The following is a 26,771-nucleotide window of genomic DNA, read 5'->3' as shown; positions in this document are numbered from 1 at the left end:
CGCCCAGTGTTGCGAATTCCCACTTTGTCAGGAGCTGCAAGAATCCCAGCTGCCGGACAGTGTGGAATCGCGACGTCAATGCGGCGCGCAACATGATCACAGTATGCAGGTCGATTGTGGAGATCGGAGAGCGACCGGCGGTCTTCACTCGGAGGCTGCCAAAGTGATCTGTTTTATTTCTTGTGGCTTTGCTAGACGCAAGCACAGCACATACTACATGTTCATGGAAACGGCTATATTGTCCCGTTTTTTTCTGAATAAAGTGTAACGCGACCGTCTTCAACGAGCGCAAGGCAGACGGCGAACTGCTCTCCTCGCAGGAAGCCCTTGGTACCATCTGAGGGACCATGCCACCTCGGTGGTCAAAATGCTGCCGCCGGGCCGCCACACGATCGCGGGCCTGCTGGACAATCTGGAAGCGAGCCGGTGCAGGGGAGAGCTGGCCTACCGATCGGGTCGAGTGTCCAGAACCGCCCAGATCCACCGCCCTCAAAGTTTCCTTGGTCGATCACATCGCAAAGCTGAGAGTGACAGGCAGCCAGAATCAGGTATCCGAAAGACATGCCCCCAACCAAGAGATCGCTTGGACCACATACCTCGTCGCCAGATGGGAATCCAGGCTCCAGCACCGAGTTGGCAAGCTCCAGGACCCTCTGGAGAGTGGCTGGGCTGTCTCGGAGATCTTTCGAGTCTTCTTCTCCAACGATGCGATCGCCGGGAAAGTGTCGCAGCAGAATAGCGTTGACGACGCTCTGGGCACCGAAATCGGCGACTGGCAAATGCAACGGCCGTTGTGAGCGCTCCTGCGTCGGCAGCACAAACAGGAAGAAACAAAAAACGAGCCCTGTCGAGCCTCGACTGCCGATGCAAGCAGCAGCATCGGCGACATTCACCGTCCGCAGATCCACAGCCCATGTGGCTCCTTACCGGTGACGGGGGACTTGTCCTTCTTGATGATGGTCTCAGACGTCACCAGTTGACGAAAGACTCTTTCACACAGGCGGCAGGCTTTGGTGACTGCCTCGATGGCAGCCACTCGCTCCTTGACATATCCTGCTATCGTGGTCGAAGCAGGGTCGGTAGCGAAGGGATATGGGGACAAGCGAGTTTGGAATCATGGGGGTCAGCGAAGGGCGGAGAGATGCACGGCATAGACAGCGGCCGAGCCGGCGGGCAGACAGGCAACCTGCAATGCCATACATGGAGAAGCTGTTGCCATTGTCCTGCCGATGTGAACCAGGCTGCGTTTGAGGCTCATAGCCGATCGAGACGATGGTCGTCCACCCGCCACGCCCGACATCGTCGCTGGGGAATCCTGGCTGGCGCCGCTGCCACAGGTCGCACAGCGAGCGGATCAGGCAATCATTGATAGCGAGCCAGGGCTGCCATGAACATGCAATCGAGGCCGCAGTTGGACATGGCGGCGCTGCAGCAGCCATCGGCAGGCGATCGGTACGGGCTGCTCGTTGCTTCATGCGACAGCTCTGCGCCGCCGCTGCTTGACCTGTCCCGGCTCTTCTGCTCAGCTGTCCATCGCCTGATCCTGGGCAGCTGGTGTTTCGGACAAGCGCTCTCGCAGGCCAAGCGACGCGGCTGCGAGGCCGGCTCATGAGCCTGCTGGTGCTGTGGGTGCATCGCTCGCGGGGCAGGATGGACTGCCTGCTTTCCTCTGGTCCAGTTGCATCTATCCTGGCCCTTACTCATTTTGAACGCAGAGGCATCTCCGCACATTGGCAGCCCTTCCGGTCCGCCCCAGCCATCGCAAGTCGCCGCCTGAAATCCAGCCCAGTCCCATTGAGCCCATCGTCCTCTCGGGCCTGCAGAACCATACTCCCCTATTGCAACAGTCAGCTCCTGAATCGCTGTCCGGACCAATCTGGGCCAGCACTTGAATATGACGGCCGAGCCTATATCACCTCTGCCTTTGGAGATATGGATGCGTGTGATTGAGCTCTTGAACTACCAGTGCATTTGGAAGCTGCACCGTGTGAATCGCCTCCTGCACTCTCTGGCCATTGGGCGACTGACCCACCTTCTCCGTCAAGCCGACGACACCCCAGGCGCCTCGAACAGTCAACTATCGGGCAAAGGCAAGGCTGTGGTTTTCGCCATCTCCAAGCTTCCTATGCTGCTCAACAACTCCAAGATCGTAACGGCACTGTCGCTGCAGTTCCAGGGATGGTGTGCCAAGACATGGGCCTTTGAATACGCTCCCGCTCCAAGAGCCGTCTTTGGGATATGGGTGCCGTACATGGGCTTCCTTCCGACAACCGAAATCGACCAGACGACCCAGTTCTGGTTTTCTGCCCGCAGCGTGCCGCTTCTGCATGTCTCGGTGACTTCAGCCAGTCCCATGTCTGTTGAAATGCTTGACAGCACGATCCACAGACTTCTCGACCACGCCGGAGCGCATAGAGTTGCCTCAACCAAGGTCGGAGAGATGATTCCGAACTCGGGCCGCTATCTCGCCGAGCTGGCCAGTGGCGGCGCCTGGGTCGACTACCAAGTGCTTACTCAACTCGAAGAGGTCCGTGCTTCAACCGACGGCAGCGCCACCGCCGAGGAGCCGAGCGGAGAAGACACCAATCCTCCAGCATCATCAAACCGGTTCGGCATCATTCATGCCCTCCGAATCCGAGGCGAGGTGCTCTTCGACCCCAGAGCCGGAGCGCAGAGGCGGACGAATGTTTTGACCGAGTACTGCACTCCCTAGAATACAACTGCTGGGAGGGCGTGCGAGCAGTCCCGGTTGCCGGGACGTCATTCACTCGCAGTAGCATCATTCACCCTCTCCGGTGAATGACTTTGAGCAGCCAGACAGGGTGGTTGGCTTGTCTGGAGCAATCGGCAGTGGTGCGGAAGCCGACACTTGTCAAGCTGCCCTCGCATCCTCGCCGAGAGCGACAGAGAGAGCAGGCGAGAGCATTCCCGCCGACACCCCCACCCACAATCTCCCAAACCCAAACCCACTGATGATTTCCCCTCTCCTCCTCTGGGCATCCATCGCAAGAGCAGCTCTCGTCGCTGCAATGCTATTCAACGCCTGGGTGTGCTGTATCGTCTTTGCCCTGCTGGGCATCGGCATGCTGGCGCCATATGTGAGCATCCCCATGCCGATCCCCCGATGCCCATCAAGTCTGTTCTCTGTCTGAACAGCCTGACTTTCCACATGGGCAGCCGCATCCTCCCGGCTGCAGCCAACCGCTGACTCTGCTGATCCTTTCCGATCGGCTCCATCTCCCTCTGGCTCGCATGGCATGCACCTGCGCTGGGCTTGCTCCCGCCCGTTGGCCGAATCCTCCAGAACACCCACATCATGGCCTTTGGATGGCATCGACAGCGGCTCAAGCACTCTGCGTTTGCGGATGTCGTCCACCTGTACGTAGCCTTTGTCTACATGATTGCCGAGAGCACTGGGCTGCTTCTGTGCTTGCTTCTTGTCAACAGAAAGGTAATCCTCCAGGCCCGGGCTGCGTATTGGAGAGCGCCCACATCGCCTTGCTTCGATGCACTCATGGTCCTGGTTGTTATTGGGCAGTTGAATGTCGGTTGACACATCGCATCCCGCATCCCGCATCCCGCATCCCACATCCACATCCCGCATCCCGCACCCCGCATCCCGCATCGCACCAATCCACCAGTTTTCCCTCGTCCGCCGGATCGTCGCAGCGCTGGCCCTCAATGCTACCATCTTTGCCCTGTGCGCCCTGCTCTCAAGCACACCGCCGTCTCTCGTCCCGCCTGCTCCCTACTTTGCCGTCCTCATAACCCTCGTCGTCGCCACCGGTCTGTCCTGTGGAATTCTTGAAAACGGTGTGCTCCAGCTCGTTTCGTGCTTCCCGGCCGTCTATATCCAAGCCGTCGTCAACGGCGAAAACCTGGCCGGTGTTCTTGTCAGCATCGCCGAACTTGCTTCACTTCTGTATCCCGGCAACGATGCTGCCGCCTCCTCGGCCATTCTGTACTTTTCAATCACAACGGGGCTGTCGCTCTTGTGCATAGCTGCCACGCTGCATCTGTCGCAGCAGCAGCTCTTCAAGCGATACTATCGGCTTCCATCGCCTGCCGCCCCGGCCTCCTCGACTCTGCCCGTTGCCGGGTTACCCACCGACGGATCGGCGGGCGTCGTGTCCTTGCAGCGCACCACAGGATATGGCTCCCTCACCAACTCTGGTTCACCGTCTCAGCCGACCGGCCCTTCCACCAATCTTCCAATTATCGAGGAACAGGACTCATTCGAAAGCGGTCCATTCGGAAACGAGCAACAGGCTCGCCAGCGGAGAAACAGTCTATTGAGCGCTTCCCCGGCAGGGTCCCTCGGGACTGCGGCGGTGTCGATGATTCTGGCTACCTCGCCGAAGCGATCGTCAAGTAGTCAATTTGCTGCTGCCTCGCCCGAATGCGATGTTGGCTCGATACAATCTCCGTCGAGACCAGACACGTCGATGAGCCGGCATTCCGACTCGGATGGCGACGCCCTATCTGATCGTCGGCAGAATTCGGCATCACCCGGCGTATTCCGACGACCGGAACTCGACACTATCGAGGAACAGCAGCCGTTGCTCTACCAGATCTCACCCGTCTCACATTGCATGGATGGAAACCATCAAAACAGCACACACCCCAGTGCCGATCTAGCGGCAGCATCGCCGGACAAGGCTGCAGCGACTGTATCTGCAGTGCTACCGAAACTCCTCGTGCCAGTCTCGACGATTTTGTGTCTCTCGATCCAAACGCTGTCGATCTTTCCAGGTGGATTGAGTGTCGTGCTGCTGTGATTCCGGTCAGCCCTTACTTTACAGGTGCCTGTCTCGGGCTCTGGTTTCTAACTCACGTCTGGAATCCAGGCATCATGTCGTCGATCGAATCTTCCGCTGGAGACGGTCACCTCAGCGCAATCTACTTTATACCGGTGACCTTCCTGCTCTTCAACATCGGGGCGTGGATTGGCACAACTCTACCGTCACAGCCACTCCTGATGCCGCCGCCACAGAGATACGATGGCTATCTATCCATCTGGACGGCAGCTCGGTGGCTCTTCCTGCCGCTGTTTCTGGTGTGCAATGTGGTTTTGCATGATGCAGAGGTACGTCGAGCACCAGCAATTGCTTGTCTTGAAGTTTCCGTCGTAGGAGTGCGTGGGAGTCGTCGTCCCATGCAGTCGCTGACCCAAGCGGCTCTGCAGGGCAACCCCATTCCGTCCATGTTCCCCAAGTTGATCGGCCACGATTGGATCTATGCTCTCCTGGTGTTTGGATTTGCTGTGTCGCACGGCTATCTTATATCGCTGGCTCTCATGGGTGCGCCGGAGAAGGTCCGGGAGGACGAGGAAAAGCGAATCGCCGGCGGGCTAATGGCCGTCATGTACTCGGCCGGCTGCTTTGCGGGAACCCTGGCTGGGTTTGGTCTCAGGTCCGTGCTCTGTGGATGCAATCCTTTCTGGGACCCGGCTCTGTCCTGAATCACTTGTACAGGGTCGAGTGGCGAGCCATGCAAAGTATGTTGCATGGGCGCATGTGCAGATACCTGGCAAACAGGCACATTTCTGTAATAGATATCATTTTATCGCACATGTCCCCACGCCCGTCAGCGACCGTCAGGGCTCGCCTTCTGAGCAACCAAGGGATGCACAGGAGAGTTTGCGTGCTCCGAACGCATGGGTACTGCCAGTGCCGTGGATAATGTCAGTTCGGCAGCTCGGCAGCTCGGCAGCTAGAAGAAGTCCGATTTGAGGTTCCCGTAGAACTCGAACCCGCTGATCTGTACAAAATACTTGGTGGGCACGATGATTCTCAGATAGCGGTAGTGCTTGCCGCACTCGACCTCCCATGTCTTGCTTCCAAAACTGCCGCCGAGCACGCTGTCGCGGTGAGTCGAGATCAGATCCCAGTCAGTGTTGTTCGTTGAGCCCTCGAAGCCCCAGATCCGCATGTTGACGTTGTCCTTGTGATGGCCGTGCTGAAGCGTATAGTGCGTGGGCTTGAGCGCCATGGACGGACCAAAGTCAATCGAGATCCAGGCGTTTGGCTCGCAGCGGGTGCATGTGGCGATCTGCTGCCGCGACGAGAGGTTCTCAGGAGCCCCTGTCAGGACCGAGGACATGCGGCACTGAACCAGCTTGCTGAGATGGGGGTTAGAGAACCTGGTGGTGCGGCCCTGCGACCCAAGGAAGTAGAGCACTCCCTCCTCGTCAAAATCACTGCGGTATGTGAAATCTCGGCCGGCCCGAGTTTTGCGCTGGCGGGTGGCCCTGTGAGGTAGTGTGCGGACGAGCGGTTGCGTGAGCCATGCGATGCCATGTGCCCCCCTATGAACGCAATCTAAGCATCACGAAGCCCATGACGTTGCAATTTGTGCGGTATCCCGTCGCCTGTCCTTGGCACTGGCAACATGGGTTTTATCCGTCCGCTCGAGCCGTTTGCATCGAGGCGTGTGCTCTCACCTCCCGACTGTGGTGACTGGCAGGCCTTTGGCCAGCTTCAGGCTGATGAGCAGCCCCTTCACGAGCAGCTGCTTTGGAACCAAGGGACTGGCTGAGGCCTCCTCGAGCTGCTCCACAGTCATTTTCTCGAACGAAATCTTCTCAAAGAGCTCAAAGACTTGGTCGCGGTGGAGGGCATTGCTGCCCAGCGACCATGTCGACGAGTACTCGTCTTCCTCGAGGCTGCTGGCGAGGCCATTTTTCTCGACATAGAGCAGCACGGCTTTGAAGAGGCGGTACTCGCAGTCCAACACCAAGGACGCATGGCTCAGCAACTGGATGAGGGTCGGAAACTCCATGAACGACAGATCGGTGTCGATGGGAATGGAGTCAAAGTTGGCGGCCAGAACGTCGAGGCACTCCTTGACCGACTCGTGCGATTGCAGGCGGACAGCCTCCTGCATAATCTCGATGATGTACTGCGACACGATGTCTGGGTTCGACAGAAACTTGGACAGCTGTGCCTTGCCGAGTCGAATAAGTTCCGTGATCTGCAGCTGCTCGGCGGCGTGGATGATCGGGATGATGTCCTTGATGCTGGCGCTAATCTTGCCCGTGTACATGAACTCGAATATCCGCGGCAGGATCTGGCTGGTGTCTTCAAAATGCAGCTGTATCCTGCCCTCATGGCTTTCGCGGAATGGCGAGTCGAACAGGGCCTGGGGGGCAAGGATGCCGTTTAGTACCGGCTAGAGTTGCATGCGCGGATAGCGCGGCGGTGAAGGAGAGAGGATAAAAGGAGGAGTAACCGAACAGCATCATCATTGTGGAGCGTGGCGACGAACCTGGAAAAACTCGCTGTGGTTCGCTGGGATATCGCCGCATGAAAAGTCGAAGGGATGTTGGTGCCATTCAGCTCGTGCTCAGCCGGGTCCACGGCAGAGTCCGTCCAATGCACGCGAGGATACTCGATGCGTTATCACCAGGGACATCGTCAGCCTGGGATCTGATTCGCAGGCATTCGCAGGCTTACCTAAAATCACCCGATGGACAGGGTGCTCCGAGACCTTTCCATCCGAGCTTGTGGTCGCGACTGTCGAGGACGTAGTGAGGGTCAGCATACGGCGGCTGGCCGGGGTAGCGACACCAGCTGCGTGATGCACTGCTCGACATGATGCTGGGGCTTGATGGTCTCCAGTGCGTGACGTACCCACAAAGTCGGTATATTTGCCCATGCGGAAGAAGCTGGCGAAAGACTTGGAGCTCTCCAGGATGGAGCTCGACGCGTTCACAGAGTCGCTGAAGGTCATGGCGATGCGTTGATTGCGTGGGAGCGATAGAAGCCGGCGAGGAGCAGGCGATGCAGCAGACACATCGGCGCCCGGCTCCTCCCTGCCCTGTCCCAGCGGCTGCCGGCAAAGCGGCCCTTGCGAATCATGATCCACCGAGCCGAACCGAGCCAAGCGAGCCGCCAGCCAACCCGGGAGGGCTGCGCGGATCGCCACCAAACATGGGTCACGTGCCATGCACCAGCCCCGACTGCCTCCACCGACAACCGCCGCCAACAACAACGGCGAGCCTGCGTCTGCCCTTTGGCCGTCATCGAACCTCGAACAATGCGCCGGCCTCTAGTCCACCTCGGATTGCTGCCGACCCTCTGCGGGCTCTGGGCATCTGCAAGCCATCTCGGCACAGACGCCCTGCGCATCGGCCCGTACGTCTATCAGCCCGACGAGCCGCAGCTCCATGATCCCCAGCCATCCCAGAGCCAGCTGCGGCTGCACCAGATATTCCACTTCAGCATTGCCGCCGACGTCGATGTTGGACCAGGCGCCTCCATCGCCTCAAGCCAGCCAGTGTTCAAGGTCTTGGATTTGCAGGATCCCCAGGAATATGCCCGATTTGTGCGCCACAGCTCGCATGCAAACCCGTCGAGCCTGCGATGCAAGGCGGCTGCGGCTCTTGAGCCCTGGCTGCTCAGCGAGTGCCGCCAGCTGTCCAGGTTCGGGCCGGTTTGCTGCCAGCACGACTCGGAAGAGCAGACCAATCCATGGGAGTTCCAAGTCGCACACCAGCCTGAATCTGTGCCCATGTGGAGCACGGCTCTAAGGAAACTTCCTGCCGCAGCCCGACGAGCGAACGGCATTGACTCGGTGCCCCTGCGCAATGCCAACGATCAGGTGTGAGATCGTTCAAATGTCTCAGTGCGACGAATCGCTATCGTTCGGCAGTCGTGCTGACCAGTTTTTGTGACGTGGCATCGCCCGCTGGCTTGCCGGCAACCAGGACGGAGCCTCACTACACATCGCATCAGCCCCGATCCGGGTGCAATCCAAACCGATTCGCGGGCCCAACATGGGAGACCCAACCACCATCCGAAACCTGGGTCAAATGAGCCTGAACTCGTACTTCGAGCCGAGTGCCAGCGCAATGCAAAACAAGTGGGAAAATGTCCCTGGGTTTAATCAGGTAACATCTGGCATCGGCCGCCTGTTCCGTGGAGCAGCAAGCCGGAATGACATCCAGACGGATCCAGGATTGCCCAAGTGCCCAGTCTCCCCCGTCTTGCAGCTACTGACTCTTCGGCTGTCGATTCGTCGATGTCGATGTCATCTCGCACCCAGACCGAGCGCTTCGGCTGGCTGGACAACGGTATCCGTGGCTATGTCTTCAGCGACGCGAAACGAGAAGTAGTTGTGCTTGCGATCAAGGGCTCTGGTTCTCCCGACACCCCCGTGCCAAGCGGACCGACCAGCGAGCAGGACAAGTTCAACGACAACATCATGTTCTCGTGCTGCTGTGCGGCTTCGTTCTGGTATCCCATCTGCCAGTGCCACAACACAAAAGACAAAACCTGCAATCGGGCATGCATCCTCGGCCAGTCCAACTTCAACAGCTCCTACTACAACATTGCACAGGTAGGGTGCTTCGAGTAGTGAACTGGGCACAACAAGGCGTATTCATGCGAGTGCTGATTCCCTCGACCTTTCTTCAGTCCATCTATAAATCAGTCGAGACGTGGTACCCAAGAAAAGCGAGTATCTGGGTAAGACGAGATTATCGATGGCAGTAGCGCGATGCGTGAAGGCAGTGGTGGACGCATGATGGCAGCGACGGTGCTGATGCGCTCTTCGAAGCCAGGGCGGCGCTAACGCACAAATGCAAATGCCATCTAGGTCACCGGTCATTCTCTCGGCGGCTCGCTTGCCTCTCTCCTCGCTCTCACAAACGACGTCCCGGCAGTGGCCTTCGAGGCACCCGGAGACATGCTCTATGCCGGGCGGATCGGTCTCCTGCCGGCTCTTCCACCTCGTAGCGGAACGACCCGGCCGGACTATACCCAGTTCTTCAAGACGCTGCCGATATACCATATCGGGAATACCCAAGATCCCATCTTTTATGGCGAGTGCACAGCCTGGACTAGCGTCTGTTGGCGTGGCGGCATTTCAATGGAGTCCAAGTGCCATGTCGGAAAGGAATGCATCTACAACGACGCCTCGAAGGTGGCATCCTCGTCTTTGGATGCGCCTCCGGAGGCTCAGGGGTTCGACATGAAGTACCATGGCATGGGATTCGTCCTCGATCACTTCTTGAAGGCCTGGGATCGCGTTCCGGAGTGCAAGCCACAGGAAGACTGCCAAGAATGCACCGAATGGAGAGAGGTCTGAAGTGAAGCCCGCTCCAGAGAAACGGGACGTCGGTCGCTTCAGAGCATGTCGCGCATATGGGTGTAGCGCTCGTCGATTATTTTCTATCGATTCATCACCACCACTGTCACCGGCGCCACCTCCGCCATCGGTCGTCGACAGCTAACTTGTCTCGAGAAACTCTGTCTTGAATACACAATGTCAGTCGCTACGAGCAGCGAGGGAGGGTGCGACGGATGGCTGTTGCTCTTGGACACGTTGCGGGAAAATGCAACTCCCAGCCTGCACTCTCGTGCTGTTGTCCGTTAATCCTGCGACGCGCATGATCGAAGGGCCTCGAACTCCGAAGAGCACCCGGGTGCAGTCCACCAGTGCGTCGACATATTGGCCAGCCGGCTTCCACCACTCATCCTGCTCCCGCATCGGTCCTACTGCCGCTCACCTGCCGTCTCCCTCAGCGACTCGTCATCAGCTATCGCCAGTGAGTATTCGTTTGTCACGGTCACTCACATCCACAAGCCCATGTCGACCAGTTGTCCGCTCGCCTATTTGTCCACACTCTCGCCGCATGTCTCCAAACAGTCCGCACGATAGGATGCACACCCATATTGATCCGTCTCCCAGTGAATCACAGTGACCCTGCGTGAATGCAGGAACATCAGCGCCAACATGCCAGAATATTTAAGCCTCCCCTCCCAACAGGCCTGGATGGGCACGGCCATACCGCATAGGTCGATAACGATAGCATCAAATCGCCACATCTTCTCCCACTGCACACCCTTACCCAGCCTTCTCGCTTCCAGTCTCGCGTTCTGCACGCCATGACGCTTCCACCCTGGAGACACATGCTCGAAGAGAGCATCCAGAACAACTATGGAGCGAATACAACCAATAGTAATCTATCGATGTGATGCTGAGTGGCAAGCAAAGGGGCTCTGGAGACATAGATCGGCGCTGATGTGTGCTCGTTTGTCCATCCACTCTCCTCCATGCCATCCCTCCCATCAGTGTATGTCTCTCTGGCGACGATCAAGCCGTTTGGCCGTCCCGCCAATCGCACCATCTTCTTCAGGGGCTTTCTGACAGACCCTTCATGCTCCGAGACGCACCAGCCCAACCCGGTCGACGAGACCAACACCGATAAACCGGTGCCCCTCAGCGCCAAACAGCCTTCCTCGTTGACGCTCTTTGGAGACGAAGACCTCACCGACGAGCCACAGAACTTCCAAGACGAGAGAGTCTCGAAGGAGCTCGACCCATTGCACCGCGACAGCCAGACCATCAACTACTCCAGCCTGAGCGACGAAGAGCGCCTCGGCAACATGATTGTCTTTGTGCTCGACGCCCGAAGTGGCAGCGTCAACGATCTGCTGCACGGCTCCAATTTCGGTGAAGTGTGCTGGTAAGTCATGGCCGTGCCGTGCTCGTTGGCTCCTGGATCTGCTGTGGGCCACGCATCATGACTTGCCGTCTCAAAGCGTTCGATCATGAGAGAGCGGCGTCTGGTTGCTTGCTCAACTCCAGAGGCCCGGCTGAGCTCTGATCCCAACCCCTCCCCCCACAGGTTCATGCCCGAGACCAAGCACCAGTACCGTCTTTCGGGACGCCTCCATCTTATCGTCTCGCCACACCACTCGCTGGTAACCAACCACATGATCAGCGATCTCTCGACCTCGGCTCTGGATTTCCCCAACATGGACTGGGAGAAGAAGCGTCTGGAGGTCTGGCATCAGATCTCGCCCCTGCGCCGCGCTTCGTTCGCCTGGCCGAGCCCCGGCAAGGAAAAGTCCAATGATCAGGAAGAATATCTCAAGGAGCTGCATCCGCTCGAGATCAACCCGGCTCTGTGTGAGCACCACGATGCCAAGACAAAGCAGTGGCATGAGCAAGCCTTGCAGAACTTCTGCCTCCTGCTTCTGGATGTCGACGGTATGGACTTTTTGAACCTTGGCGCCGTTCCGCATGTGCGAACCAAGTTCAGGCGGACGCTGTCGCCTTCCGAGGCCGTGGGCAAAGTCCGTGCCGACGTCCATGCATGTGCCGAGGCCATGACGCAATGGACGGTCCAGGAGGTCAATCCCTGAACGACAGCCGCCACAGCACCGACGGACGGGCGCATCGGGATTCATCCAACATCCATTGCAGACACAATCCTTTGCTAGGGCAGACAGCAGGCCAGCTGCATGAGCGTGGGGATACTTGAAGCTTGTTGTCGAGAGTCCAGCTGGCACATGGATATCCGCTGTTTGCTTCATATTGAGTCAATAAAATGCATGTCTTCATTCTCATGAGTGCTGGCCATGTGTGATAGAGTTGCCACAGCAGTCAAGGAGCTTGGTGCCCCCAGAGATGTGTGGGGATAAGGGGCAGGACGGCATCGCAACGGATCAGCTTTGCTCTGCTCTCTGTCATGCTCTGCCATGCTCTGCCGTACTGTGACATCACCAGGATCGCTGAGCGTAACTGGTCTGGGCTTCGGTGACTGAGTCATAGTAGTATTCAACACAAGTGCGGTTGCAGCTCAAGGCGGCCTTGAGAAATGCGGGACAATAGTCGACCTTGGCCGTCGTCGGGCTCACAATGCACTGAACAAAAGGGGCAGATGCTGTCTGCAGCCATCTAGGTTCCATATTCACAAACAACGGCGTCTAGTCTTTCTTGGAGGCGGCGGTGGCCTTGGAGTTGTGGGAGCTGAGTCGTCTGGCGCTTCTGGGCTTGCTCTTTTCGTCGGCCAGACGCTGCAGTTCCTCGCGGGTGCTGGTCCATTCGTGCTTGAGGAGGTTGGGGATGCCCCGGGTATCGCGCACCAAGAAGAACTTGAACAGTCCCGATTCCAACAGCTGAGTGTATGAGATCAGAGGCAAGATGAGGTGCTGAGAGAGAAAGTACCAGCACATGCCAAAGAGGGTGCCGATAACGACGCCCACGGCGGCTTGTTCGGGGCTGTGGTAGTGGAGATGGATTCTGGAATACGAAACCGCAACCATCACGGCGCACAGGACGGCGGCGATAACGTTCTTCCAATACGAGCTCTCAAAGGTCAGCCTGGAGAGAGAGATGGCGGCAAAGAGCTGTTAGCGAGCTGCAGAATGCCACCGGCTCTGTATGATGCCACCGGTTCTGTATGATGCCACCGGTGCTGCCACACTGTTGCTTGTCGAAATGGTGCCAACGCCTCTACGGCCTATTGCGAGATTGCCTTCCCAGCCGGATAGAGTGCTGTCTCTGGCATCACAAGAACGGGAGGTCGTACCTTCGGTAGGTGTACAGAATCAGATAAACCGAGAAGTAGGCGATGAACTGGGCGTGGCTGGAGGGCATTCCATAGCCTTCGCCCAGATGGGCTGCAGCGTCCGGGTCAGCAAGATACAGAAGCGTCAGTCCAAACACCCAGGCTCCCACTCGCCGCCGTCGCCACCAGCCAGCCAGCGGTCCGAGTGCGGTGGTGCGTGATGGACTGCAGACCTGTGGGTCGTCGTTCCCGGATCGAGTTTTTGAGCAGCATATTGAAGGCCTCGTTGAGGAGCTGCCCCAGGAGCATCACGCCCGTGGCAATGTCCCGGCGAAAGAGGAGCAGGGTCGCATAGGAGACCAGCAGGGCAATGGGAACGAGCGAGGCCGCGGCCAGGAGCTTCCCGAACGGATCCGCCGGATCATAGAGGACCAGAGTGAGGTCGATAGCACGCAGATGGGACAGATCGACAGGGGGCGACATTGGGCAAGGCTGGGGAAGCAGCAGTCAGGGAAGAAGATCGACGACAACGATAGATATATACAGGCCCTCGCGCGAGAGAGGGTGCGGATCGGCAGCGGAACAGTTTGGCCACCGAGCGGGCGAGAGCAGAGGCAGTGGATCACAGAGAGGACGGATGAATGGCGGCCGGCAGACGATGGGAGCATCACCGGGGGGGGGCGATATATGGGCCAACTTTTTCGGCGAGTTGCACCACGCACGCGGGTCTGCCTGCAGAGCAGACATATGCGGGGATTGCTGGCCCACATGTGAAATCGGTGCACCGCCCGGATGTCGATAGCACACCGGCACAAGGGGACCAAGCGGGGTGGGTGTTCCTTGCCTCGGCTGCCTGCTTGCCTGCCTTGCTCTGCCTGCCTCTGCTGCTGATCGGGCCACGCTCTCTCACTTCTCCCGAGTACCGCCGGCATCTGCGGCGCTGAGAGCAGGGCACAATCTCTGCGGACATGTGGCGATGGGAATTGTGTATTCGGGAGGGCAGCCCGTTGTTGAAGTTCAGGAGAGACAGTGAATGTGGTATTGCTTATTGCGAGATGCCAATGACACCGCAGGCAAGGCGACCTGGCGGGAGCGAGAGTTGGTTAATATCTCGTTTGTTCCGGCTCTCCCGCCAACGGGACGACTCGGCTCGGCCACACCACCGATTATCGACGGCGGGTGTATTCGCAACAGCCTCCGTGCGGCACTCCTTGCGACCCGAGTCCGACGATCGCGCTTGCTACGCTCTCCGCAGAAGAATTGTGGGAAATTCTCACCTCCAGCGTTGCCGGTGGTCTTGGAGAGCTCGTGCAGGGTCTTGCCGAGATCGTCCTCATCAGCGTGGACGACGACGGTGCGGCTATGGGTGTCCAAACGAAAGGAGCGATGGATGTGGGTCAGCAAGCTGCACAAAAGGAATGGCTTTGATCACTCCAAAAGTAGAATGCCGCGACACTCGCAAAAGTCAACGGAGCATCTTCTCCGCCATGGTATTCAGCCACCGATGGTCTGGTTCGATGCAACTGGTGGCGCCTGGCCTCGACAGAAAGGGCGATCTCGACGAGATGGCGGCCAGTCTTGCGCTTCCCATCCGATCATCCGCGGAATCTGGATCTCGTCGCGCACTCGAGCAGCAGGGGCTCTTACCCAATGACGGAGAGAGGGCCGAGGAGCTGGACCTGCGAATCGGTCAGGACGGTCTTGACGGTGCCATCGGGGCCGGCAATGACGTTGCCGAGATCGCCGGCGTGGCGAACAGCGTCCTCGGGAGCACCGTGGGTGTGACCGTGGGGGTTGAAGTGACCTAGACGAACAGACAAAGCGGCGAGCTGGGTTACTTGTCGGGTCGACTCGGCTTGGGGTTGGCTAGTCTTGAGGCTGTAGCGCAGAGTGGGCTCTGGCTATGCCGTGAATGGCCCCAAGCAGTGGAGGACATCGATCCTTACCTCCAGCGGAGATGCAGCCGTTGGTGTTATCGCCGAACTGACTGTGGGCGGCAGAAAGACAGAGCGAGGGTCAATTTGGGCCTGCATATGCTACGGAGCAATTCACGGATCGCAGGGACGCCCGATCGGCGGCCGAAGGCATTGGGTGCAGCCGCAACATGGAGCAGGGGACCGGATCATGACGGGCGGCACCGCGACAGAGCAAGCAAGCGAGCAGACAGGGCTAGGACAGGGACTCACTGGACGTGGAAGCCGTGCTTGCCGGGAGTCAGACCCGAGAGGGCAACCTCGACGGAGGTGGGGGTGTTCTCGGCCTCCTGAACAAAGGTGATGGTGCCGGTGACGGTGGAGTCGCCGCGGACAACGCAGACAGCCTTAACCATGGTGGGATGGAATGTGATGGATCGCGAAGGGAAGAGATCGGTGGGAGCAGCGAGAGCAGTGGCGGCAGTTGGCCGGCGGGGGGGCAACCGCCAGACGAGGTATTTATGGGCGTCGCAGTCGTCGCCGGGGTGCTCTGCCCCTCCACATCTTCCGACGGCCTCCACCAGCGCTGCAGAGACGTTTTGTTTTACAAATCTGCATCTGTTGACGGGACTGGAGCCGCAAAAAGATCGCAGTCACGTGTGCGATCTGCGAGACTTGTGCGAATCGCCCGCGATGGCGACGGACCGGCTGGCGCACGGGCAGGCTTGGATGGCTTGCGGGAGCGACTTGCAGGGGCGGCGGCAGAACGGATGGACGCAGGGGGGGGGGAGCAGAGCCGGGGCAGGAGCAGGGTGGGAGCCGGCAGGAACAGGAGCAGGACGGGCGTGGTCCATGCGTTGTGATCGCGGCGGGGCTCCTGGCGGAGATGTTGCTCCAGATCGACACAGCGCACGCCGAAACGAGCCGCGGAGGCATGCAAGTACGAAGGTGCAGCATCACAGCACAGACAGAGCACGCCGATTGATGGACATGGGTGTATTCAAAATCCGGAAAAGTGCGCTGCAGTTGCAAAACAGGGCTGTTGTTCGGTTGCATGCGTTGGGGTTGCTCCGCGTCTCCAACTGTCCCGGTCTAACTACAAGTCAGCTGTGCCGTTTCACTCCATAGCTCGACTCTGGGGCTGTCGGCGAGTTTGCTGTTCAGCAACGTCCATCCACAACTGAGACAGCAGCCGTTTCTGTCGTCGCTCAAGCAGAGATCTTCTGGCGGAGCAGGTCCTCGAGCTTCTTGCCGTCCTTGGCAAAGTTGCGGATGCCCTCGGCGAGCTTCTCAGTGGCCATGGCGTCCTGTCGTTGCAATCACAGTCAGTAAGTGTGCGATCGCGCTCGACATGGCGCAATAATCCCCCCTACCTGGATCGACCATTGACCCCACTGATCCGTCGATCGCCAAGTGCTGACAGTATCCTTTCCGCCTCGGCCCAGCACCCCGACAATGGATGTGAACTCGCGCAGCCTACCTCATTGAGCTCCCAGCGGAAGCGCTTCTCGTCGTAGGTGACCTTGGGGATATCCTGGCTCTTGGCAGTAGCGGCCGAGAGTCTGGGCTCAAGAGCCTTGTTGCTCGACTGGAGCTCTTGGAGCAGGCCGGGCGAGATGGTCAAGAAGTCGATGCCGGTGAGCTCCTCAATCTCGCCAACGTTGCGGAAGGAGGCACCCATGACGATGGTCTTGTAGTCGTACTTGCGGTAGTAGTTGTAGATGCGCTGGACAGAGAGGACGCCAGGGTCCTGGGCCGAGGTGTAGTTCTCGCCAGTGCTCTTCTTGTACCAGTCAAGGATGCGGCCGACGAAGGGCGAGATCAGGGTGACGCCAGCCTCGGCACAGGCAACGGCCTGAGACAGTACAGTTCGAACAGGATTGCCAAAGTGTCAGGAGGGCAAGGTGAATAGGCATAAGCAGACGGGAGCGTCAAGCAATCACTCCGTAATGGTACCGAGGGCATCATAGCCGAAGCAGTCCACTCGTCCAGGTCCTGCGCTCATTTCATTCCAGGCTCCCAAGAGGATGCCCCCCCCCACACGACCACGCAACTGACCTGGGGGAAGCTGAACAGAAGAGTCAGGTTGCAGTGGATGCCGTACTGAGCCTCAAGCTCGCGGGCAGCCTGGATACCCTCCCAGGTAGAGGCGATCTTGATCAGGACACGGGTCTTGTCGACGCCGACTTCCTTGTACAGATCGATGATGCGGCGGGCCTTGGCAATGGTGGCGTCCTTATCGAACGAGAGACTGGAAAGCCGGGGTGGCAACGGCCTCATCCGGTCAGAGCCACGAAACCCATACTGGTGCAAAGAGTACCTCGCCATGCACATTTCAATGATCCAGACGATCGCATGCCGAGGAGAAGATCATACCGAGCGTCAACCTCGGTGGAAACGCGGCCGGGGACGACCTTGAGAATCTCGACACCAAAGTTGACGAGCTGTTGATAGGACACGCATTCATGAGTAATGGAGGCTCGCAGTGCAGGGGGCCCGAGCTGGGTCGAACTGGGTCGAACTGAGTCGAGCCGAGATTCAACAGATGCACCGCCGAGCCAGCCAGATCAAGATCAAGATCAAGACGATCTCCTACAACAGGCCGTTGCACGCCGACTCACCAGCTTGTCCAGGGCCCACTCGAGCTGGTCATGGTGGTTGCTTGGAGAGATTACGATGCAAATGGGAAAGGGTTAGACCAAAACCGCCGACTGGGTCAACCGCATGCATTCAAATCGTCGCAGCAGAATCCGAATGAGAACGCCGAGCATCCAAGCCATCCGAAAGCGGGGCTGCAAGAAGCATACCTGCTCTTGGCCTTGCCGTACGCGACAGCCTCGTCAACGAGCCGAGCGTACTGGGGCTTCTGGGTGGCGGCCAGGATGAGCGAGGGGTTGGTGGTGGCATCCTGGGGCTTGTAGGCAGCGATGGCTGAAGAGTGCGGATGATGAAGGTAAATGAGGGGTTAATGAGTCATGAGTCGCCGGGCCGCGAGTCCAAGATGCGGATCTGAACCAATCCGACAGCAGATCCGCAAATTACCTTCAAAGTCACCAGTGTCGGCGACGACGGTAGTGTGCCTGCGAGAGCGAAAGGCAATCCCCAAAGTGTCGGTCAGCAATAATCAACAGCAACCAGCAGCAATCAGCAATAATCAGCAACGGCCAAGTCGGAGGGAAGGAGGATCACGAGCCAAATGCAAGCCGAGCAAGACGGACGTACTTCTTGAGATGGTCGAGGGCGGTAGACATGGCGGCGAGAAGGACAGATGACGATCGGGCAAGCGGGTTGAGAGCGATGGGGGGGATCAAACGCAAGGATCGGGATCAAGACCAGGGCGCAAGCGCGGCTGGCTAAATAGGCCGATGCCGCTGGGATTGCTGGGCCGGGGATTTCAAATTTGTCGGGCGATGGCGTTTGTTGGCTGGCGCCGACTCCGTTGGGCCGGGAGGGCGGTCGTTGCAGCGATTGGTCTGCTGGGCAGATTTGGGGATTGGCGACCGGGCTGGGGCGGCGTCACGACAGCAAGGCCGAAGGACATTCGAGCAACGGCGGCGGAGGGAGGGGCGTAACGGGTGCTTGCGAGCAGAGAGCAATGTGGACGAGCAACAGCGGCCACCGAGAGTCGACGGGCGATATCGCTTGGCCAGGCAGCAATGTGGGATGCATCTCGAAGTGATTGATGGCGCAAGGATGCCGGCATCCAACAAGCCCGGGCTCGGGTCAGGTCAGGTCGCGATCTGGATGTGGCCAGGGGCACGATCGTGGCGCGCAGGACCACCACCAGGACCACCACCAGGGCAGCAGCAGCAGCAGCAGCAGGACAAGCTGCAGGCGTGCATGCGGACAGATCCCGGGCTCTTTGGCTAATGCATTTGCTCAAACTGTATTCGGCAGGCGGATGTGTCGGGACTGGCCTCGTTGCTTTGTTCATATCATATCGTCGTCCAGGGGATGCGCATCGTGCCAGGGCCCGAGCCGATAACAACAGCGGGCATCTGTGGATGTTTCCCGGCGCTGCTCAGCCAAGAACACCCAAAAGCCACTTCAGCGATCCTCACATGGTGGCTCCCTCTGTCGTGTGAACGAATGCCGGTGGTGGCTCCACATCGGGCATCCACATCGGGCATCCACATCGGGCATCCACATCGGGCATCCCGCCGCCGATCCGCCGCCTCATGCCGCCTCGGTCTTGTGGACGGTCGAGGGCAGGACCTGGTTTCGGTAGCGGAACTCTTCGCACAAGTCCGTCAAAAGATTCTCGAGCACGCGGGTCCGCTGGTGCAGCGACCACTTGTCCAACTTGCCGCCGCCGTTGACAACTTTCCCGTCGTCATCCACCTCGACGCCAGACTTGCAGACGCTTTGGCTGGTGAGGGTATAGACCTCGCCGTTGCTGTTGTTGCCGTCGGGCGACGTCGTCAAGGCTATCACCAGATACTGCAGCTGGATCCGCGGGGAGTCGGGCAGGAGCGGCGAGACAATCTGGGTTGTGAAGGGCTGGAGAATGACGTAGAGGGTCTGGGGCGCTGCTGTCGACGGGGCGGGGGCATCCGAGACTTGTTGCTCAGGGCTGACGACAGGCTGGTTGCCTGCTTCGGGCTTGGAGGTTCCGGCCAGCTTGAGGAGACGCCCAAGGATATGCTATTTCCCAAGCACAGCCGCGGAGCGATTCCAACCGAGGATGGACACGGCAAAGATACAACGCCAAAGCCATGGGGCGGGCCGACAAAACACAGACCGATCAATGGGCAGCCCGAAAGCCGAGTCAGGAAGCTGGAAACACATTGACGGAGCTTGGGCATGCCACTTGGATCCAGTACCGCCAAGAAAGAGCCATCGACTGTGGGAATCCGACACTCCCGCCGAGCGACTCACCTCGCCATTCGACATGGCTGCCTCGATGCCTTCGGCAATTTTGGGCTCGGGATCCTTGACCGAGTTCACAACCACCTTCTCGCACAGGGGCGAGGTGGTGTCGACATGATCCACGCCGCTGCCACCCAGCCACATCTCGTTGACGGTCGATTGCAAAAAGTCGTGGAGCATGTCCAGGTCCCGGTCGTCGTCAAAGCTCTCGAAGCAAAACCAGATCGTGATCGTCGAGGCGTACAGAGGCAGGGCAGTGGGCACTTTGCTCGCTCGTTGAATAGGAGGGGCCAGCGTGTCGACAAGGTTATTGACAGAGCTCAGCGTAAATTTAGAGAGATCGTCGCCTATCGGGGGCAGACGGAGGCAAGCCAGGGTGAGTTGGGTGCTCCAGGAAGCGGTGATCGGCAACACCCGGCGATTGCCTCTCGTGTGATCAACAGATATCATGCATCATTGCCCTGCCGCTCCTGAGTGCTGCGACCACACCATTCAAAGCACCGACAGTGTCTGGACGCAGCACGGCCATGCTTCTCGATGCTTGCTCCTTTCGACCGAATCTGTCTGCTCGCCATCCAGCCCAAGTCGTGCTCTCCATCCGACTGGCCCTGGCTCTCGGAGGCACTCACTGATTTTGTTTCCTTCGCTGAAGAGGTCCTTGACGGCCTCATTCGTAACGACAGCCTTGGTGGTCTCGTCGGCAATGATCCTGGCTGTTTCCAAGCCTTTGCTCAGCGACGACACAGTCGCCGACCCAACCAGCGACGCCTGTTGCTGGGCGTTCGACCAAATCGAGGACCAGTTCCAGGCATTGCCAGTACTGACGTTGGCGTTGGCGTTGGTGCTGGCGCTGGTGTTCGCGGACGAGGATTGTTGTTTGGCCCCGGTGTTTGCAGCTGCGGGCCTGGAGGCGGCTGTGGCCGAGACTGGGGTCGGAGCAGCTTTGGTGCTTGGGGACGGCTCCGTGGACGAAGCCGCGGCGGGGACGGGCGACACCGATGGCAAAGAGCTATTGGCAATCTCGTCCAGGAAGCTGAGGACATCGTCTTTCGATCCAGAGGCAGCGCTGGAGGGCAGCTGGACAGAGGGAGACGGGTGTCCGCTGGCATCGAGATCCTCTAGGAACCTATCGTTCGTGTGTTTGTTTGAGAAAATGGCGACCGTATCGGCGGCAGGATTAGCTGGTGCATCGGCCGGCTCGTGGGATCCGACGGTATGGAGACAGATCCTTGGCACCGATCATGGTTTCATGGGCCAAGCTCACCCCCCCCCATCATGGACCGGTTCGTTTGGGGGAAAGTAGCGGCAAAGCTCCATCGCTGGCGGCGAATGCATATGGGCCGACAAGCAACACACGTACTGAAGAACATCCTGGTTGTCGGTCATGTCTTGAGCGGCTTAGGATAGCTGGGCACTGCACTGAGCACACTATCGGTAATCGGGCAAGGGATTGCAGGCAGCTGAGGCAACAGGAGGCCGGTGGCAGGTCAACGTCGATGCCAAGAACCAAGATGAGAGCCAAGGCGAGAGGCGAGGCCACCAACCAAGCGGGGTGGGTTTCGAACGCGCCCCTCGCCACGAAGCCCAGCGAACTTGCTCTCGCATCGCACACCTGCATCCTGCACAGCCGATTGCATTCCGGAATGGCAAACCCCAGCGAAGACACCGGTAAGCCCAGGGGCGGTCTGTCGGGGCAGAGGTATCGCATCTGGGGAAGGCAGTCGGGTGCTGCTACCGAGGCGCATCGATGTCGAGAGGCTTTGCCTGGATCGAGCTGACAGCCCCCCTCCTTTCCCGCTTGGACTTGTTCACTGGCAGAATGGAATGACATCCTCCGGGAAAAGGGCATCCTGCCACCCAAGGAGCCCGAGTTCACCGAAGACGACATCGTAGAGCTAGTTGAGAAGGCAGTGCATGAAAAGTACCACGGCAAGTCCATCGAGGACCGTGATCTTGACGAACTGGCCGAGCTCGAGGACATTGAAGACGATCGAGTGCTTGAGTACGTATCCACCCACCTCCGCCGGGTGTCATGGACTGAGTGGGCATTCCGATGAATCGCCAGCATGGACTCGGCAGGCAAAAGCGACTGATCTGTCTGGATTCCAACGCCGTAGCTAACGCCGGCTCGCTTCCTCGCTGCAACCGCCGCAACCGCTGCGGCTAGATCCTACCGCCGCCAGCGTCTAGCCGAGATGCAAGCCGTTGCTGCCAAGGAAAAGTTTGGCCAGGTGCTGCAGATCACCAAGCCTGACTACACCGTCGAGATCACCGAAGCCAGCAAAGACGCATGGGTGGTGTTGCATCTGTTCCAGGACTATCTGCCGCACTGCCGGCTGCTCAACGCCCATCTGGCGACGCTCGCCGCGAAGCATCGAGCCATCAAGTTCTGCAAGATCGTTGCCGACCAGTGCATCCCCAACTACCCTGACCGTAACTGCCCGACCTTCCTGATCTACGGCCGCGGCGATCTCCAAGCGCAAATCGTTGGTATCGACAAGCTCGGAGGACTGAATGCCAGGGTCGAGGACGTCGAGCGGGTCCTGGTTGCCGTGGGTGCACTCGATTTGTCCAAGGTTCTGTCGGCAAAGAAGAAGGGTGGCAACGGCGACGACGATGATGACGACATTGACCCCGACCGCAAGATCCGCTCGGGCTTTACCCGAGCCTCCAAGTCCAACAACCGGTCTGGCGACGACGACGATGACTGGGATTAGCCACCGCCGGCGCGATTCAGCTGCTCGACATGAATCGTGTGGAAATACAGGCTGTGGTTTGTATTTTGACCCTGCCGATGAATGTCAGCGTCGACAAGTGAAAAGTGGCTCCCCAGTGCACCGCTGCTCGAGTGATTGCAGATCCAAATGACGGATGTCCGCAAGCAACTATCGATCCGCCGAGCGATGTGGTTTCTACTTGTGCGGTCCACTGGTCGAGACCGTTGCGGCTCGAGTGCGCCCAGGTCCGTGAGGCGATTTTTCAGATGACGGCGTCGGACTGCTGGCCTCGGAGTGGAGGGTGCTGGTGCGGGGTGTGCCGTGGGAAGAGGAGGCGGCCGACCCTGCAGGCTTGGGGACCGAGAGGCTGCGACCTCGCTTGTCGGCCTTCTCGGAGACCAGCTGGAAAGTGCTGGTGGGGCCGAACTCGATCTGCGAGTTTCCGGCGAGCAGCAGGATCTTATCGTGCTTGATGTTGAGGTTGACGGTGGACTCGTTGCTGAGCAGAGCCAGGCAGTCAACGACGCCCGAGCCGGTGCCAGCGACAGCCTCAGTGCGTGGGGCTGGTGGCGGGGCGATCCACTTATCGGCCTTTGGAGTGCTGGATGCGTGTGCAGACATGCAGAGTGATGAGCAGATGGCCGGCAGTGCCCACTGGCAGCGTCCCGTCAGCATCCTTTCATAGCAGGCGCCGAGGGAGGGAAATCTCGGCGGCAGTGCTGGAAGTCGGGATGGAATGTGTCCTGGAAGCGTGTGCCGCGATGCAAAACTCATTCTGCATTACAGGCAATCCAATAAAAAACGGGACACCCGGGTTTTTGACCGTTCATCGAATATTTTGTTACCCAATGTTATCGCGCGCTGGCCATGACCATTCGCCACACATCCGACTTTCGCACCGCCGCATTGCGATGCTACGATCTCATCCATAGCCTGCGTAAGGTCGCCTCCATATTCAGTGTATCCAAGAGCACCATCCATCGATGGCACCGAGGATGCAAGCTGGATGACCCATCCCGAGTCACAGCTCGCAGATCCACTTTCTTCGAGCAGGCATGTCCAGTCATCCGCACCCTGATTGAACAGGATCCGTTCCAGGCTGGTCCTGTGTTGCGATGCAAGCTCGAGTCCATCCTCCAGAGGAAAGTATCACTCTCACTCTGCCACACTGCCATCCACCGAGCAGGTCTCTCACACAAGAGGGCAACACACCTCTACAAGTCCAAGCGACTGGATGAGCGAGTGGCACAGTTCAGGGACCAGGCCCGCTCCATCGACCCGCGGCGATTCGTTTTTGTCGATGAGACGGGGATCAGACGAACCACCTTTCCGCTCTACGGATACTCGCCGAAGGGCGTCCCACTCCGTCAGCGCAATCACATGAAACACAAGTCTGTCTCGGCTGCATTTGCCATCAACCACTCTGGTGTGCTGCATCGCATGTACATCCCCACATCATTCAAGACACACTCGATAGTCGAGTTCTTTGAGCGAGCGACCTTCCCAGATGGCTCTGTGATTGTGATGGACAATGTCAGATGCACAAGACAATGGCTGTCCTGGACTGCATCGATCGCCGAGGATGGTCAGTGATCTTCACCCCACCTGCCTCGCCCGACTTCAATCCCATCGAGAACTTCTTTGGGATTGAGTCCCCACCGATTTGGGGTTGAGTCCCCACCGATTTGGGGTTGAGTTCCCCAATCACGCCGCCATTTTCACGCTCAAATCCCTGGCTTGAACCTCTCGACGATTTTTGAACAGGGTCACTTCCCCAACCAGCCCGCAAAGACGGGTTCCTGCTCTCGGGTATAAATGCCACACCTTCGTCCTGCTGCTTTCTTCCCTCATCTCGCCTTGATCTGATCATCGCGCTATTGCACGATAAAAAAAAGTCTCTGCTCTGACCAGTACCACTGGCAGGCATCCAGCATCCTCTGCCCCCATGCCTCCGAAGCGTAAGGGTACCGGTGATGGCCAGCCTCGGCCACCCAGGCCCAAGAAAGCCAAGTCACAGTCGGAGCCTGTCTCTGGTTCGTATTCTGATCCCACGCATGCTTGGTCGTCTGTTGCTCCGTCGCTCACCACCACTGCTTCTGCAGATCCAATGGATGTCGATCCCACCGAGCCTGGTCCATCTACTTCCTCGAGTACCGGCAAGCGATGTCGCCAGTGCGATGGCACCGATCACGAACGTTGCAACACCAACAAGTGTCCAAAATATCACCCCCTCAAGAGTTCTGTCGTCCCACTCGTGGATGGAAGGTCATCCGCCCCTCAGTTCAGCTGCTTCAAGCAGACGATGGATGGCTGTTGTCTCAATCCCGCTCTCCGCGACAAGATCCAGGCCACCGTCGAGGCCATGACCCAGATCCAGTTCGAGGCATCCAGGCTGCTCAACCTGCACATCCTCCGGTGCATCGAGCAGGATCTTCCCGTCCCCGTCATCTCCAAGTCCACACCTGCTTTCGTTCGCCAATGCTTCAGGATCGTCCAGGCTGGTGCTCTCTTGACAGCCAGGGACATTGAGAAATACAACGAGCATCTGGTCGCTTCCTTTCGCGACTACCAGACCACTCGGCACGCAGACCTACCTCCGGCCCCTCGTCTGCCTGATGGTGCTCGCAGTCAGCTTCTCACACTGGCTGTCAATGCCCATGCTACCAACTGCACCACCCACCTCGACCTGGCCTACTGGCGACTCCTTCGCCGCTTCTGCGCTGCCGTCTTCCCAGCCAACAAGCACAAGCACGAAGCCATCGAGGCCTGTCTCGAGCTCTTCGAGAAACCAGGGCAGACTCCACCCAAGGCCGATATCGAGTTCCTCTATCCCGACTTTGGCCACGTCCTGGACGAGTTTCGGTACAGCAGCGACCAGGACCGCTTCCGGGCCCTCCATCGCCTCTCACACCATGTGGGGATCCTTGCCCGGGACAAGATGGTCGACAATGTCCACAAGTGGATCGACTGTGACATGCCCGCCCTCCGAGTCTCCGAGCTGCAGCGCCAGGCCAAGCTGGACGAGCTCACTACCCAAGGCATTCCCTCCGACGACAAGAGGTTCACCACGGCCAAGTCTGAGCTCGGCACCACCAAGGCCAAGATCAACAAGCTGGCCGCCAGACTCAACTGGGCTCTCAAGCAGCTCGCTCTTGACACTCCTCCGGCCGTGTGCACGATGGTTCCTCTATGCACTGCAAGGGCCAAGTATGTCAAGATTGACACGGTCACTCTCTGGGAGCTCCTGGGTCCAAAGAAGCGCCTTGGACTCACCAGGGACAAGCTCAAGGAAGAAGGCGATGACGGTGTCAACAACCAGGATCGTCTCTGGCGCAGTTGCTTCAAGCTGCGTAGTTCCCTCTTCCGTGACCGGGATATCAATCACAAACTGTTCAACTACGAGATCAGCACCGATGGCATTGGATGCACCATCGGCCTCGTCAAGTTTGTGCGTCGAACCGATCGCACCGAGACCTCCGAGCCTCCTCCGACCGCCGAGCAGCGTATCCAGGCCCACATCGGCGACCCAGACCCCGACAAGTCCACTTGGATTGGCATCGATCCTGGAGTCGGCTCCATCTTCACGGCGGTCATCCAAGCACCGGGCCACCAAGACGAGGTGGTCTCATTCTCCAATGGCCACTACCAGCACATGTGTGGCCATACGTCCGACACCAGGTGGCACAACACCATGAAGTATCGACTCAGCATCGAGACCTGGATGTCGACCACTCCCTCGCCCAAGGTGTCGTCCTCGGAGGCTTTCAAGGTCCATCTCACCCATGTCCTGCGACCGGAGCTGCGAGGGCAGCTCGACTTCCACCTTGGCAAGAAGGCCCGTCACCATCGCTTCACGGGCCACAAGAGACGCCAAGTGGCCGTCGACAGGATGTGCAAGGCCGTCCTGAGGCACGCCCCGATACGGACCGATGTGGTGATCGCCTTTGGCAATGCATCATGGCGGCAAGGCAA

At 58.8% G+C, this 26,771-nt stretch overlaps 10 protein-coding genes across 10 annotated transcripts; 4 read left to right on the top strand and 6 right to left on the bottom strand.

The window, feature by feature from the left end:
- Positions 1–168: 168 nt before the first annotated feature.
- Positions 169–1,380, bottom strand: BJ171DRAFT_501958 (uncharacterized protein). The gene is made up of 5 exons (XM_053110733.1): positions 1,201–1,380; positions 928–1,056; positions 597–772; positions 449–521; positions 169–337 (listed from the first exon to the last, which is right to left on the bottom strand). The coding sequence occupies exons 1-5, from the start codon at positions 1,298–1,300 to the stop codon at positions 234–236; spliced, it is 582 nt and encodes a 193-aa protein (XP_052967468.1). The 5' UTR covers positions 1,301–1,380; the 3' UTR covers positions 169–233.
- Positions 1,381–2,926: 1,546 nt separating this feature from the next.
- Positions 2,927–5,570, top strand: BJ171DRAFT_501954 (nucleoside transporter-domain-containing protein). Its single transcript, XM_053110732.1, has 5 exons — positions 2,927–3,098; positions 3,305–3,378; positions 3,642–4,752; positions 4,848–5,086; positions 5,186–5,570. Exons 2-5 carry the CDS (start codon positions 3,328–3,330, stop codon positions 5,459–5,461), a joined length of 1,677 nt encoding a protein of 558 aa, XP_052967467.1. The 5' UTR covers positions 2,927–3,098; positions 3,305–3,327; the 3' UTR covers positions 5,462–5,570.
- A 142-nt stretch (positions 5,571–5,712) lies between these two features.
- Positions 5,713–7,731, bottom strand: BJ171DRAFT_581067 (uncharacterized protein; the record flags this gene model as incomplete). The annotated part of the gene is made up of 5 exons (XM_053114080.1): positions 5,713–6,250; positions 6,443–7,140; positions 7,267–7,289; positions 7,455–7,514; positions 7,632–7,731. The coding sequence occupies 5 exons, from the start codon at positions 7,729–7,731 to the stop codon at positions 5,713–5,715; spliced, it is 1,419 nt and encodes a 472-aa protein (XP_052967466.1).
- Positions 7,732–8,770: 1,039 nt separating this feature from the next.
- BJ171DRAFT_423195 (Alpha/Beta hydrolase protein) lies at positions 8,771–10,089 on the top strand (the record flags this gene model as incomplete). Its single annotated transcript, XM_053107586.1, has 4 exons — positions 8,771–8,890; positions 9,046–9,339; positions 9,417–9,467; positions 9,598–10,089. Coding segments are annotated over 4 exons (957 nt in total), but the record flags the coding sequence as incomplete, so codon positions are not given.
- An 855-nt stretch (positions 10,090–10,944) lies between these two features.
- On the top strand, positions 10,945–12,353 carry BJ171DRAFT_501944 (uncharacterized protein). The gene is made up of 3 exons (XM_053110731.1): positions 10,945–10,962; positions 11,077–11,470; positions 11,633–12,353. Coding segments are annotated over exons 1-3 (915 nt in total). The 5' UTR covers positions 10,945–10,961; the 3' UTR covers positions 12,153–12,353.
- Positions 12,354–12,537: 184 nt separating this feature from the next.
- On the bottom strand, positions 12,538–13,985 carry BJ171DRAFT_501941 (uncharacterized protein). Its single transcript, XM_053110730.1, has 3 exons — positions 13,534–13,985; positions 13,322–13,412; positions 12,538–13,113 (listed from the first exon to the last, which is right to left on the bottom strand). The coding sequence occupies exons 1-3, from the start codon at positions 13,781–13,783 to the stop codon at positions 12,717–12,719; spliced, it is 738 nt and encodes a 245-aa protein (XP_052967463.1). The 5' UTR covers positions 13,784–13,985; the 3' UTR covers positions 12,538–12,716.
- A 282-nt stretch (positions 13,986–14,267) lies between these two features.
- BJ171DRAFT_501938 (CuZnSOD) lies at positions 14,268–15,783 on the bottom strand. The gene is made up of 5 exons (XM_053110729.1): positions 15,487–15,783; positions 15,247–15,287; positions 14,948–15,104; positions 14,578–14,660; positions 14,268–14,383 (listed from the first exon to the last, which is right to left on the bottom strand). The coding sequence occupies exons 1-5, from the start codon at positions 15,627–15,629 to the stop codon at positions 14,346–14,348; spliced, it is 462 nt and encodes a 153-aa protein (XP_052967462.1). The 5' UTR covers positions 15,630–15,783; the 3' UTR covers positions 14,268–14,345.
- Positions 15,784–16,163: 380 nt separating this feature from the next.
- Positions 16,164–18,561, bottom strand: BJ171DRAFT_501937 (uncharacterized protein). The gene is made up of 8 exons (XM_053110728.1): positions 18,436–18,561; positions 18,256–18,293; positions 18,021–18,144; positions 17,835–17,874; positions 17,590–17,657; positions 17,272–17,464; positions 16,694–17,068; positions 16,164–16,520 (listed from the first exon to the last, which is right to left on the bottom strand). The coding sequence occupies exons 1-8, from the start codon at positions 18,462–18,464 to the stop codon at positions 16,422–16,424; spliced, it is 966 nt and encodes a 321-aa protein (XP_052967461.1). The 5' UTR covers positions 18,465–18,561; the 3' UTR covers positions 16,164–16,421.
- Positions 18,562–19,347: 786 nt separating this feature from the next.
- Positions 19,348–21,601, bottom strand: BJ171DRAFT_501934 (uncharacterized protein). Its single transcript, XM_053110727.1, has 4 exons — positions 21,443–21,601; positions 20,712–21,208; positions 20,092–20,429; positions 19,348–19,857 (listed from the first exon to the last, which is right to left on the bottom strand). Exons 1-4 carry the CDS (start codon positions 21,466–21,468, stop codon positions 19,390–19,392), a joined length of 1,329 nt encoding a protein of 442 aa, XP_052967460.1. The 5' UTR covers positions 21,469–21,601; the 3' UTR covers positions 19,348–19,389.
- A 124-nt stretch (positions 21,602–21,725) lies between these two features.
- On the top strand, positions 21,726–22,799 carry BJ171DRAFT_581060 (thioredoxin-like protein; the record flags this gene model as incomplete). Its single annotated transcript, XM_053114079.1, has 3 exons — positions 21,726–21,750; positions 21,901–22,084; positions 22,250–22,799. The coding sequence occupies 3 exons, from the start codon at positions 21,726–21,728 to the stop codon at positions 22,797–22,799; spliced, it is 759 nt and encodes a 252-aa protein (XP_052967459.1).
- Positions 22,800–26,771: the final 3,972 nt, after the last annotated feature.

The sequence above is a fragment of the Polychytrium aggregatum genome, assembly GCF_025602895.1.
Source record: "Polychytrium aggregatum strain JEL109 chromosome Unknown BJ171scaffold_15, whole genome shotgun sequence".
NCBI classification, from domain to species: domain Eukaryota; kingdom Fungi; phylum Chytridiomycota; class Chytridiomycetes; order Polychytriales; genus Polychytrium; species Polychytrium aggregatum.
Note: the sequence above shows the minus strand (reverse complement) of the source record. Positions and strands in the feature narration are given on the sequence as shown.

Bases quoted from the DNA above. Each gene is read 5' to 3' on its own strand.
- BJ171DRAFT_501958 (XM_053110733.1), bottom strand. From the start codon at position 1,300: ATGTCGGGCGTGGCGGGTGGACGACCATCGTCTCGATCGGCTATGAGC. The intron at 773-927 runs GTAAGGAGCCAC...TGCATTTGCCAG, and splicing joins GGACAAGTCCCCCGTCACCG to TCGCCGATTTCGGTGCCCAG. The intron at 338-448 runs GTAGGCCAGCTC...ATGGTCCCTCAG, and splicing joins CTGGACACTCGACCCGATCG to ATGGTACCAAGGGCTTCCTG.
- BJ171DRAFT_501954 (XM_053110732.1), top strand. From the start codon at position 3,328: ATGGCATCGACAGCGGCTCAAGCACTCTGCGTTTGCGGATGTCGTCCA. The intron at 4,753-4,847 runs GTGGATTGAGTG...TCTGGAATCCAG, and splicing joins AACGCTGTCGATCTTTCCAG to GCATCATGTCGTCGATCGAA. The intron at 5,087-5,185 runs GTACGTCGAGCA...GCGGCTCTGCAG, and splicing joins TGGTTTTGCATGATGCAGAG to GGCAACCCCATTCCGTCCAT.
- BJ171DRAFT_501944 (XM_053110731.1), top strand. The intron at 11,471-11,632 runs GTAAGTCATGGC...CTCCCCCCACAG, and splicing joins AATTTCGGTGAAGTGTGCTG to GTTCATGCCCGAGACCAAGC.
- BJ171DRAFT_501941 (XM_053110730.1), bottom strand. From the start codon at position 13,783: ATGTCGCCCCCTGTCGATCTGTCCCATCTGCGTGCTATCGACCTCACT. The intron at 13,413-13,533 runs GTCTGCAGTCCA...CGGACGCTGCAG, and splicing joins CCGGGAACGACGACCCACAG to CCCATCTGGGCGAAGGCTAT. The intron at 13,114-13,321 runs GTACGACCTCCC...CTCTCTCTCCAG, and splicing joins ATTCTGTACACCTACCGAAG to GCTGACCTTTGAGAGCTCGT.
- BJ171DRAFT_501938 (XM_053110729.1), bottom strand. From the start codon at position 15,629: ATGGTTAAGGCTGTCTGCGTTGTCCGCGGCGACTCCACCGTCACCGGC. The intron at 15,288-15,486 runs GTGAGTCCCTGT...TGCCGCCCACAG, and splicing joins AAGCACGGCTTCCACGTCCA to TCAGTTCGGCGATAACACCA. The intron at 14,384-14,577 runs GTGAGAATTTCC...CGCTCCCGCCAG, and splicing joins GACCACCGGCAACGCTGGAG to GTCGCCTTGCCTGCGGTGTC.
- BJ171DRAFT_501937 (XM_053110728.1), bottom strand. From the start codon at position 18,464: ATGTCTACCGCCCTCGACCATCTCAAGAA. The intron at 18,145-18,255 runs GTAATTTGCGGA...CGCACTCTTCAG, and splicing joins CGACACTGGTGACTTTGAAG to CCATCGCTGCCTACAAGCCC. The intron at 16,521-16,693 runs GTAGGCTGCGCG...TTGCAACGACAG, and splicing joins TCCGCTGGGAGCTCAATGAG to GACGCCATGGCCACTGAGAA.
- BJ171DRAFT_501934 (XM_053110727.1), bottom strand. From the start codon at position 21,468: ATGACCGACAACCAGGATGTTCTTCA. The intron at 21,209-21,442 runs GTACGTGTGTTG...CACGAACGATAG, and splicing joins GACAACCAGGATGTTCTTCA to GTTCCTAGAGGATCTCGATG. The intron at 20,430-20,711 runs GTGAGTGCCTCC...TGCCCCCGATAG, and splicing joins CAGCGAAGGAAACAAAATCA to GCGACGATCTCTCTAAATTT.